At 39.6% G+C, this 12,249-nt stretch overlaps 1 protein-coding gene across 22 annotated transcripts in view; it reads right to left on the minus strand.

Moving 5' to 3' along the window:
- NRXN1 (neurexin 1) overlaps positions 1-12,249 on the minus strand; it is a 1,167,944-nt gene that overhangs the window by 603,344 nt on the left and 552,351 nt on the right. For all 22 annotated transcript variants that reach the window (XM_044263931.1, XM_044263930.1, XM_044263938.1 and 19 more), the window contains one exon: positions 8,811-8,933. In XM_044263931.1, coding sequence (XP_044119866.1) covers positions 8,811-8,933 — 123 coding nt within the window. The remainder of the gene's footprint in view (positions 1-8,810; positions 8,934-12,249) is intronic.

A 12,249-nucleotide genomic window follows, 5' to 3' on the forward strand; every position in this document is an offset into this window, starting at 1 on the left:
ACAAAACCAAAAAAAAGATAAAAACTTGTTTCGAATTTGATAATCGGGGAGTTGTGTCAGTAAATATGGAATGGGGGCCTGAGTTGATGTTTAAGTAAAATTTGAAGATTAAAAAAAGAAACACATGCTGAGAGCTGGAGAAGCAGAACGGGGAGGTGGACTCCAGGAAGGGGAACCAGAGAAACACAAGCTTTCACGTGAAAAAGAGCTAGAGGGTGTGGCTGGAGACTCAGGGTAAGTGAAATTAGTGGCTCACGGGAAATCGGGAGGAGAGTCAGGAGCCAGATAATCAGGCACAGTGCCTCCTGATTACATTCGCCAGCACGAGGTGGGGGGGCCAGGCAGAAGCCATGAGTTGGTGTTTGTGTGTGCGCTCAATCTCTCTAATATAGTAAAAATTGGAGACAATTTGAAGTAAAATAGAGCAGAAATGGAAATAAAAAGATGTATGAAGTGAGATAATTTTGCAGATATAATCTGCAGGATTTACCAATAATGAACAGGTAGCGGAGAGGAGGGAAATTTTAAGTTAGGGGGTCCCCAGCAAAAGAAAAATGAGAGACAGCTTCCATGACATAAGAGAGAAGTCCTTTTAGCTCTACTTGCCCAAACACACTCCCCACAGAACTTCCTAGGAGGTGTCAGTATTACGAAGAAATGCAGAAGCGTCCATAGCTAAGGATTTCAAGGGAAAAAAAGTGAATGCAAAAGCTAATGGTCTCTACCAGCCTGGAAATAGCCTAACCATATCAGAGACAATAAATCAGTGGTAAAAACTCACAGCGCTATTTCAAAAGTAAGCAAGACCCTGTATTCCTTACCTGAGATGAGGGCCCAAGACTCTACTCAGTTTATAGCAATTTTGGACCCTGTCCGGATCCCATTCCCTTGTCGGACAGTGACCTTTGCTTCATTATAATGCTACAGTCTCCGCCCAAGGAGGAGCCCGAGTGTCATTAACATAATTGATGATGCAGGTCTAGGTATGCCTTCTAAGTACACTTGAGCAAGCTTCTGCCTGGGATGACGACAACGTTCGCCTGTTTGAACATCATTCCTACCCCTAAATAAAAGGAACCTCTCTCCTCCTGTGTAGGAAGTCACGGGCTTGGAAATTATTCTTCGTCCTCTCTTTTTGTCACAAATATTGTTTGCTTTGTGACAACTCCACCTGGTGTCGTCACCATCTGTAAGGCATCAAGGAGTGAACTCGGGTTAACTCCATTACTGGATGATGATGCCCAGCTTGCTGGCTTGAGTAGCTGCACACACGGTAAATGTCGGTCAAAGAAAGACATGCTATCATATACACACACATACAAAACACAGAGTTCCAGATTTTTTAGACAGAGTAAGTGAGGAGTTGAAACCTAAGGAATCCCATATAGCCTGTAGAATCCTTTCATCTCTAAGGCCTAGGGACTCCCTCCCTTGTTAAGTTTCTTTACTGGCAAAGGCTGCCAGGCCTCACGGCCCTAGGTGAGGTACAGACATTCCCAAGAATGAATGGCCTGAGTATGCACAGTGCTGTGTTCAAGGCTTAACAGTATGTTTAACTCTAATTTAAAGATGAGGTCAAATGTAGGAAGAAATGCATGAAGAGTGTCTAGTGCTTTCCTTTAAATTTTTTCCTGTTTAGTGATTCCTGGCTTGCTGTAAAATTTAGTAAAAAAAAAAAAAAACCCCAAACCCAAACACACACACACGACAAGGGAACAGAAGGCTGGTTGAGGACAAAGCAAAAGCTGACACCCTGCAACCTTCTTCCACTCCCACTCCTGGGTGGGACATATGTGACATTCTTCAGGAATCTAAGACATTAACTATCTTAATGTCAATATCTTGCTAAAGGAAAAAAACCTGGACAATGACAACACCTCAAGGCATCTGGTATCTTATAGGTCCTCTGTAGCACATGAAAGTTCTATTGAAATCTCCCTTTTTCCTTACCTTCCCCAACCCCATCCTACAAAACATGCCACCCCTCACAACCCCGGGGCAGCAGCTCTCTCTGCCCATGGGTCCTGTCCTGTGCTTTAACAAACCACTATTTTGCACCAAAGACATCTCAAGAATTCCTTCTTGATCATCGACTCTGGACCTCACCCCACTGAACCTCACCTGTATTCTAAAACTTCATCACACACCCACACACAACCAACCAACCAACCGACCAACCAAAAAGCCATTGCTTTCCTGACTCATGGTTGGCTTCAAGTCGCCACTGGAGTGTTTGAAAAAAATTCCATTTCTAAATTTAAGCCTTAGTGGCAAGTTTCCATTGCCCACTTTGGAAACTTTTTCCATGCTTCATAAATCAAACCTTTTTTATTCTTATGAATTGTTGGCTTTTGTGAGATCTCCACAAAACCTAATCTCCCAAATATGAATCACCTTGATGAAAATTCACCAGTTAAAGGTAAATTAATGTGAAAATAAAACAGTCTTTAGCTCTGTGCAGCAAGATGCTGGGAGCTTGGAAAAAAAAAAGGTGAGGTAGGCTTTTTCCTTTGGAGGGGATTGGGGGAAATACATAATTTGTATGAATCATCAATATTTACTTGGCTTATATTCCCATTCATTTTAAAACTCTGAGAAAGACTATATTGGTTTTTACTACTGAAAAAAAAAATCAACTCCTACTGAGGATAAAATCAAGTTTCTGCTCTAAAGCCTTGGGCAATTTTGAGAAAGAGTAGATGGCAAGCTAATTTACTGAAATACTAGTTTATATTTTGTTCTTTCTTCAATTCTAAAAAGCTGACCAAGTATTTTGCCTCAAAGGGTATTTCTTGGCAGGAAGTGGAAGCTGCTAGAAAATAATGCCTTCTCCAATCTTTTGCAAGGGCTGGATTTGCAAGGTTACTCTAGAAAAGAGAAAAAAAAAAAAAAGAAGGAAAAGAAAAGGAGAGAACAGAATGCATTTGAGGACTGACAGAGACAAGGGAATTACCACCAAATACGAGAGAGAAGAGAGAGAATTTTGGTGGGATTTAGAAGTGCTGAGTTCCGGCATCCTGCTCTCTGCTCAAGGTAAAGTGTTCAGAGAGAATCTGTGAGGTACACATAGGGAAACTGGACCTGGACCACAGCCCACAGATCCTGGCAGGAGTTAGCAAAGGCCCAGTCTCCCACTTAGAACAGGAGCAACAGGGTTCTTGCAATTCAAAGGACAAACTGGGAAAAGTGTTTTTGGTGAGAACAAGTACAGAGAAAAGACAAAGGGAACCTCTGCCTGATCCAAGGTAGGGAGTAGGGAGTGGAGGCAAAGATGACTATGATTAACTATCGTGTAAATCCAGAAGAAATACCCAAAGCCTTTCTGATTTAAATTGTGCTGATTTAAATGGACATAAGACAATTAAGAAATATACCATTTCATGCACACCTGAGTAGGTGGACCAAGATTCATATTATAATTTTAATAATACATGCTAAACAAAAACCTGGTAAACAAATGCCTTAGGATATATTTGTCTTCCAAAGTTGGGAATTCTAAAAAGGATTCCTTTTCTTTCAGATCATAAGCCAAACCTCATCAATGGCCTATGGATTCCCAACGAAGTCTTACATGCCAGAGTCCCAGTATGAACCAGCCAAGGAGATATGAGTAACTTTGCCACAAAGAGTTAGTTCATGCCCAGGAACAGCACTATGGAAACCCGTGATGGCAGCTTAGGAAGGATTCCTCAACAGAATTCTTTTGGGAGTTCCCCATTGAATAGGTCACTTGTATGTTCCTACATCTATAAGCAAACTATATCCATGTCAGTATCTATTAATTCTGTTTCCTAACATGATTGCTGGTGGTAGATAAATGCATGGCCACTTAAATAAACAAAGGGATGGTGTATTCCCTGAAAGGAGAAGAAGGCAATTCACTGAATTAGAACATAGCTATTCATTTAGAAGCTTAATAGGAATCTATGCAATTGAAAATATGTATCTTGAATTTTCCATGAAAATTAGATGGCGATTCATTTAGGGGCTGTTTCTGGAATTTTCTATGTTACATTGATCATATTCATGTTCCGTTCATCACTTCTTAATTCAAAATGTGTTGCACTGATTTTTTAAAAGCATGCTAGTGTTGTACATACCTACACGGCTAAATACATAATACTGGGAAGGACAAATTAAACTGAAATAAAACTAATTATATTTCAAGTGAACAGTATAACTACACTAAAGGAAAGGAAGATAGGAAGAAAAGAAAGAAAAAGGAGGGAGGGAGAGAAGGAAGGAAATGAGGCAAGTTATCATCCAAGTTACTTATAAACTCAGCATTTGATGGTATCTGTTAAGTCTTAGGCAGTGGGGAATGAGAGAATCACAAACTAATCCTAAATGGTTTTTTTTAGTTGATTTATTAATTGTAGCGGTATGGGCCATGTCAAGAAATCCTGAAACTATTTTAGATTCATTCTTGGATGTAGCACATGAGTTACTGACATCACTGGGCGCAAGGATCCAACCACAGAAGGAACATGGAAACACCAAATGCGGGAAGTCAGGAAACAATGATGTCAATATGGAGGTACCACTGTGAACTCATATTTTCTAAAATATGCATATATGTATGTCTATGTGCACATGTATTTTTGCAGATTTGCATCCACTGTGTGGATGACTTGGGTTTTATCAAAAGGAGTAGATATGAGGAGTCCGTGCCTAAGGTCATGTCCAAGAGGTTGTGAATACCAAGCTCCCGGGGACAAGGATGGGTGAAAACCACAGAGGAACTTTCTTCAGTTCAGTGTGGGTGTATTTATAGATATATATGCAGGTGTATGTGTAGATACTTGAATATATTTCCTATCTTTGTCTGCTGAAAGGATCAGGAAACAAATACACTTGCGGCGCATCAAGCACACCAACCACCCAGATTTTGGGCAATAATATCATTTGTGACTAAATGAAGACCAAAGGGCTGATTCCATGGCTGGGGAATGATAGGTATCAACTGTGCCTGGAATGTCCTGTCATGGCAGAAAGTAAGGAAGAGCCAACAAAACAAAACAAAACAAAACAAAAACAAAAACAAAAAACCCCAAACCCACAAAAACAAAAAACCCTGAAAATGTCATAGTATGACAAAGACCAGCTTCGTGGGACTCACACAGGCTCCCAAAATGGGAAAGTCTGAGCACCAAAATAATTAAGTAAAGTAATTATAAACTTTTGGAAAAACAGAAACTCGTGGGTCCTTACCAATAAGGAAGAAATGAAGGGAGGGAGGAAAGAAGGAAGGATGAGTGGAAGGAAAGGAGAGAGAAAAGGAAGGGAGAAAGGAAAATGAAAGGGAAAAAAAAAGAACAAGGAAAAGAAAAAAAAGAATTCTGACTCTAAATGTAGAGCAAGTGCTGGAGGTGGAAAATAATCATTCTGTAACTACTGCAGGGAAGACTGGATGAGGAGAAAATTTTCAATGTATGCTAAATCTAGAGAGAACTTCTCGTGAGATACGGCTTATTTTCAAGGTCTTAATGTCTCTCCAGAGACAGCTCAGTAGTGACAAGGGAGAAAACATACTCTTGATGCAGAGGGGGAACTGGACTGAGTGTTGACCAAGTAGTTACATTAAATCACCACCGGTCAAGGGCAGGGATGTCCTGAGCCTTCACCTGGGGTACTGGAAGGAGGCCACAATGACACCTATGCAATATTCTACCCCCAAATACCCCCAAATGCAAAATCTGACTTTAATCACAAGAAAGCATCAAACACAAATGAGTGACTCTATAGTGACAAAAGGTGGGAGGTTTATAGATTTCAAAAATGTCAATGTCATGAAGACCAAAAAAAAAAAAAAAAAAAGAGTCGATAGAAATGTTTCAGATGAAAGAAAGCTAAAGAGACCTGAGAACTATATGTGGTGTCTGACCCCAGGCTGCACACTGTGCTGGAGGGGAAATGCTATAAAAGACAGCACTGGGTCAACCGACTAAACTGAAGTATGGAGGACAGAACAGATGAAATGCATTGCATCCAAGCAACATTTATTGAAGTTGGTAGCTCTTTGTTATGTAAGGGGATATCGTTATTTTTAGAAAATGCATACTTGAGTAGTTAGGAGTAAATGGCCAGTTTGTATTTAAATTTTGCTCAACTGGTTATGAAAAAAAAATAGTCATGAAAATGTCAAAGGAAATGAGATACAATGTTTGTAAGAGTAAAGATATATCAGTGTTCTTAGTACTGTTTTACTTTTTAATTTTTAATTACTTTTTAAAAAAGATTTTATTAATTTATTTGAGAGAGAGAGAGAGAGCATGAGGGGTGGGGTCAGAGGGAGAGGGACAAGCCGACTCCACACTGAGCGCAGAGCCCAATATGGGGCTCAATGCCACAACTCTGAGATCATGACCTGAACCCAAACCAAGAGTTGGTTGTTTAACTGAGTGAGAAACCCAGAAGCCCCAATACTGTATTTGCTTTTTATTTTTTTATTTGAAATTATTTCTAAATAAAATTTAACAAAATGTGTTACACCATACTTTTGTTTCTATCCTTTCTTTATCCACTGAAGTTTGGGACTTGCGACTTTACATCCTGAAGCATCTGATACAATCCCACAGGATTTATTTTGCTCAAAAAATATGCGCTCAAATAACTCTCAAGCTTTGCAATAGCCTGAAGGTCCAGGAAAAATAAACACCTTAGTTGACAGCATTGGCCCATTTGCCCCAAAAGGCTTTTCTAGCTCTATCAACTACCATATGGATTCAAGAAGCAGAACAAAACTTCTCTGTCCCTGAACACTGGTCTGTGTAGCCCCATCAGAGCCCTTCTGCCTTGTATTAATGCTCCCCCACATATTTTATCATTTTCATCACCCTCTCTTCAAATATAATCTACTGCTTTAAGCGATCCTTGGAACCAGGGTCCTCAACTTCTCTTCTGAACCCCAAGAACATGAGTTGCTTACATCGACCATCCAGTCCATCATCTAGACTCTCATTTCTTGTTAAAGTTTTAGATGTGTGTCTGTCTTCATGACACGATGTTGTATCTGGGAAAGTACTTGTCCTTGAATCATACCCTTATTAGGATGTTAATGAATATAAAATAATGGACCAGGAGTCGAAAAACAAATCAAAAACAACAATATAAACAAGCCTAGGTCTTCTTTTAACTTCTGGCAACAGTGGCATTTCAAAGACACAGAAGTCACCAAACCCCTCTGAACTTCAGTTTCCTCATCTATAAAATGAGGGTGCATACATCCGGTCTATTTCATTGCACTGTGTGAGATTTAAGACACCCTGAGGGACTGATGAACGTTCCTCTGTGGTTTTCACCTGTCCTTGTCCCCGGGAGCTAGGTATTTACAACCTCTTGCACATGATCTTTGACACTAACTCTTCATTTCTCCTCCTTTTGATAAAACCCAAATTATTCCAACGATGGATGCTAATCTACAAAAATGATTCATTCTTCTTCTAAGAGTCATCCTTGACCTAAACCAGCTGAACTTCAGTTGACACTCCTGCCAAAGCCCGACAAAAATTCTGCTTTCCTTCCTTAAGTTCACACAGTTCCTTAAAGCCTTCTCATGTTTGGCAATTTTGAATAAGGGCTTATGTTAACAACTTTCTGATTGATTTTCTTCCTCAGGTAACAAAATGATACAACATAGTAGTGGTTTCTAAGTGCTAATCCACGAACCAGCTGCATTAGAGTCCCCTCTAAAGAGATTTTCAACAAACAAATAAAAAGCCCCCAAAACTTAAAACAAAACAACAACAACAAAAGGAAAAGAAAAACAATTACTGGGCTCCTCCTAGACTTTCTTTGATGTCAGGCCAGGAACTGGTCCTTTTAAAGCCCTTCAGGTGCTTCTGAAATTAAACTGCACCTACATGTAGAAAAAAGTTCTGGAAAGCCATAAAGGGCTATTGAAATGTAAGATAGTCAAGACAGCTAAAATTTGGTAGTTTGGTTCATTTGAATTCAGAAACGATTCTCTCAAAAGTTAAAATCCCACACATGTTATTTCCACATTGATATAATCAACCGATCTCTGATCATGGGAACCCCTCAGGGCTGAATGTAGGACACACTTCCCTGCTGCACAAGGACTATCTTGTGTCTTGTTCTAAAATAATTAATAATTTTAGAGATGTTCTCTAAAAAAAAAAAAAAAAAAAGAGTTAATATCCCAGCGGGTCATGTGCTTGGAGTTATTTTCAGCAGAGAGAACAAAGGTGCACCAATTCCTCTTTCTTTTGGTTTCCCTAAGTCTCTGGGGTGGATTTTACACAGTTCACCTCAGTGAGGAATCTGCATACCAAGGATTGAACATGGCATCTTTAATATTAGAGTTTAACCGACTGAGGTAAATAGATCAGAAATGATCTATTACAGCTTATAATGAAAAAGTGGTTCACCCGACAGAATGCCAGCATATCTATCAATTTCCCCAGACACTAAAAAGTGTAACTTGCTGCTGTTCATCACCCAAATATTTAAAAAACAAAGAAATTGAACAGAAATTGGCATGTAAACAATGACTTCAATATTTTATAAGGCCCTAAGATATTTATCAAGCCGCAGCACTGAAATATATGACATCCTCTTGAATTATTAAACAGGAAAGAACATGACATGAAAGTATTGCTCATTTGAGAGAAAAAAAAACATTTAACATGGTGCTTACTGAACAGCACTGTTGCTGGAAAAATTGGAACAAAAAAATGAACTGTGTGTATCAGCATCAAGTTGTGTGGTTGGTTTTCACAGTTCCCTGTAAGAAACGGGAAGGACTAAAGCTTCAGCAAAAGAAAAAGCAATGGAAACGGGGGATTTACCTGTCATGGCCTGTTGGTCATCCACGGTTAACTTTAAACTTTTTCCCCGACGGACCACACGCACCGTGTGCCATTCGTTATCATTGAGGTTATAGCCGGCAAAAAGGGTCTCGGGACCTTTGCCTGTAGAATATGCCAAACAGTCGTTATGGACACTCAGAATCAGTCAAGCAAATGAACCTCACAGAGAGTGAGAGAAAGAGACAAAGTAAGGGGTGGGGGAGAGCACGGGAGAGGGAGGAGAGACAAGAGAGAAAGAAATGAGAGAGAGAGAGAGAGAGAGAGAGAGGAGAGACTGGCTGGATCAATTTTCAAGCCCATTAGAGTCAGAGCAAGCAAGGAAAATGACAAGTTAACAGACATTCAGGTGTGACACTTTAAGAAGATCTTTAACATTATGCATTGATCAGACAAGGGAATGAACCTTGTTGTCATAAATAGGCACAGTCAATACAGCATCGGGAAGCCTCCCAAATTTGCGCACACTTGTTTGTTGTTACTGTGGTGGTTATTGTTTTTCCCAAGGAATTCTCTGATCTTTGCAGTTATGGCTTTCTTACTAATGAAGCTGACAGCAGAGTTGTAGCCTCTGACTTCGGGGAGAGAGCGGATCCTAAGCTTCAGGTGCAGCAACTAGCTGATTAGATCCCGGTGAGGAGACTGCCTCGGGCACCGAGTTGTGTGATGACTGCTCTTCAGTCCTGTATCACGGACTTCCGATGTCCCCCCATTTCTTAGGCTTATAGAATGTTGTGTCTAAAACCTAAGTCCAGTGGAGTGGATTTAGATAAAGGTATTGACTTGTGGGAAGTGAGGAAAAAAGTCACAGCCAATAAAGGTCCAAGTGTTGGGTGGGAAGGAACAAAGAAAAGTGAGTTTAATAGCGCTAGTGGGTAGGGATTCCCAGCTGAGGACCAAAAGAGAAAAGGCAGAAACATAACCACCTAGGAAAGGAGCTGCCGGTGAATCTATGTAAATCCATACAAATCAATTACAAATGGATTTACATGGGCTTAGAAGAGACCAATCATTTCAGAAAGTTGTTTTATGGAAATCACTGAAAGGACAAAGTTAGACAAACATCCCTCTTCTATTTAAAAACAAAGCAATGAAAAAAATTAATATGCCTGGAAATTTTTTAATTAAAAAAGTATTTCCACTAATCTGACACTATGATTCACTGAAAAAAGTAAAGTTTTTAAAGATATGTTATTTGGGGATGGATTTTCCTCTCCGCGCCCTCGTTTTCCAAGTACTGAAAAGTGTTGGTATGCTAAAATAATGGAAGACATGGCATCATTGAGTTTCATGACTTTCAGCTGACTCAGGATCAGTCTTGGGTTCATAATTTCTTCAACCAAATTCTACCAGCAAAACCAATCAATGTCCAAGACTCATAAGAGGACATAGAAAAGGCCAATAAGAAGGAGAAAGAGAAAAAAAAAAAAGGAAAAGGAAAGAAAATATAAGAGAAGGAAAGAAAAGGAAAGGAAAGAAAAAAGAAAAGAGGAAAGAAAAAAAGAAAAGAAAAAAAAAGAAAAGAAAAGAAGAAAGTAATAGAATCAAGTAGAAGAACCTCCATAGTCCATCCAACAACATCATTGTTTGCTTTCGGTACTGCTGGCTATCCTGAGTTCTCTCTTAGGATGTAACAGGTACAAGTTCTGCCTTCTGTGGTTGGGGTTTCTCTGGGGCTTAAAACAAACAGGTAAGGCAAGCTAAATTTTGCAGGGCGAACTATTTCATGTCTTTAAAAGAAACCATCATTAAGATTAGAAATAATCTCTTTTTGTTTCTTTAGAAAAGTTAAATTATACATCCGGTTACATGAATAAAAACGAGTCTAGACAGAACAGTTTTTAGAGATTGATCAGTAAAAAACTAGAGGAAGCCTCTTAGTTCAGCAACTAAAAAAAAAAAAAAAAAAAGCTTTGAGACCAAATGTTGAAAGCAAGTTCCACGATCAAAGGGACTCTTTCTAGTTTCAACAGCGAAGAAAGCAGCGCTTTAATAACTCTGCAGAATCTTAGCATCCTACTGGCAGTGAGGGTCATTCTTAGTTTTGATCTTTGAAAAAAGAATATATCATGTTAAAGCTATTTTTATAGGGAAGACTTTTTCTCTTAGAAATATGTGCTTTTGAAGCAGCTCCACTCCCATTCTCTTAATTTTAAAAGTGTTTTGTCAAGAAAAAGAAGCTTAGGGGTGATATCATCATTATACCCCATTCTGGGCTTCATCTTGCTCTCAAGTCATAATGCTTAATCTATAAAACAACTATTTCCATAACAACAGGCACAAAATCCAATTAAAAATAACCCTTTGGTTCATAAAAATCTCTGTGGGCCAACTTGAAGCTCCTTTCTTGCATTATTGAAAATGTGAAGAGATTGATTTTGGAAGATAAGGTTTTTAAAAATGCACTTAATATTCTCAGTTCAAAACAGTGCTATCTATGCAACATGGAGTGTAATGAATAGTACCCTGAACAAGGAGTTAAGAATTGTGGTCGGTAGCCCTTGATTTGATAGGAAGAAAGAAGTTGGGGGCCAGTAAATGCTTATTATGTGCCAGGCATTTTATCTGTTAACTTATGTCATCTTTACACTGCTATCATTTTGCAGCTATGGAACTGAAGGCCTAGGAAGCTAAAACTTCTTGCCTCAAGGTCACACGGCTAAAACGTGATAGAAAAGTGTTCCATCCTTCGTTTAAGGGACTCAGAACCTGCATGCTCCCCCCTCCCCCACACTAGCCTGCCTCCCAGCTATATGACCTTTGGCTAGAAACAAACTTTTCAGTTGCCCTACATCTAAACAAAGGAAAACTGCTCTGTTATGACTTCCAGCTTGCTCTACAGAATGATGACAATGCTAGGGAATCTTACACAAGTTTTCTGTAAGTCATGGTAGATGGAAAACTCTAAATAGCACACCATACCTCTAAAGGTGCTAAAGGTATGATAGAGAAGAAGGGCCATCATTTTGGGACTGAATCCACATAATTAGCAATTAAAAAAAAATTTACTTAGGGGCGCCTGGGTGGCTCAGGGGGTTAAAGCCTCTGCCTTCAGCTCAGATCATGATCCCAGAGTCCTGGGATCGAGCCCCACATCGGGCTCTCTGCTCAGCGGGGAGCCTGCTTCCCTCTCTCTCTCTGCCTGCCTCTCTGCCTAGAATAGAAAAGTGTTCCATCCTTCGTTTAAGGGACTCAAAGCCTGCCTACTTGTGATCTCTGTCTGTCAAATTAGTCAATAAAATCTTAAAAAAAAAAAAAAGATTTTATTGATTTATTTGAGAGAGAAAAAGCACGAGCAGAGCCGAGAAAGAAGCAGACTCCCGGCCGAGCAGGGAACCCAATGCGTGACTCGATCCTAGGACTCTGAGATTTTGACCTGAGTTGAAGGCAGACACATAACCAACTGAGCCACTCAGGACCC

This window comes from Neovison vison, chromosome 8 (genome assembly GCF_020171115.1).
Source record: "Neovison vison isolate M4711 chromosome 8, ASM_NN_V1, whole genome shotgun sequence".
Lineage (NCBI taxonomy): Eukaryota > Metazoa > Chordata > Mammalia > Carnivora > Mustelidae > Neogale > Neogale vison.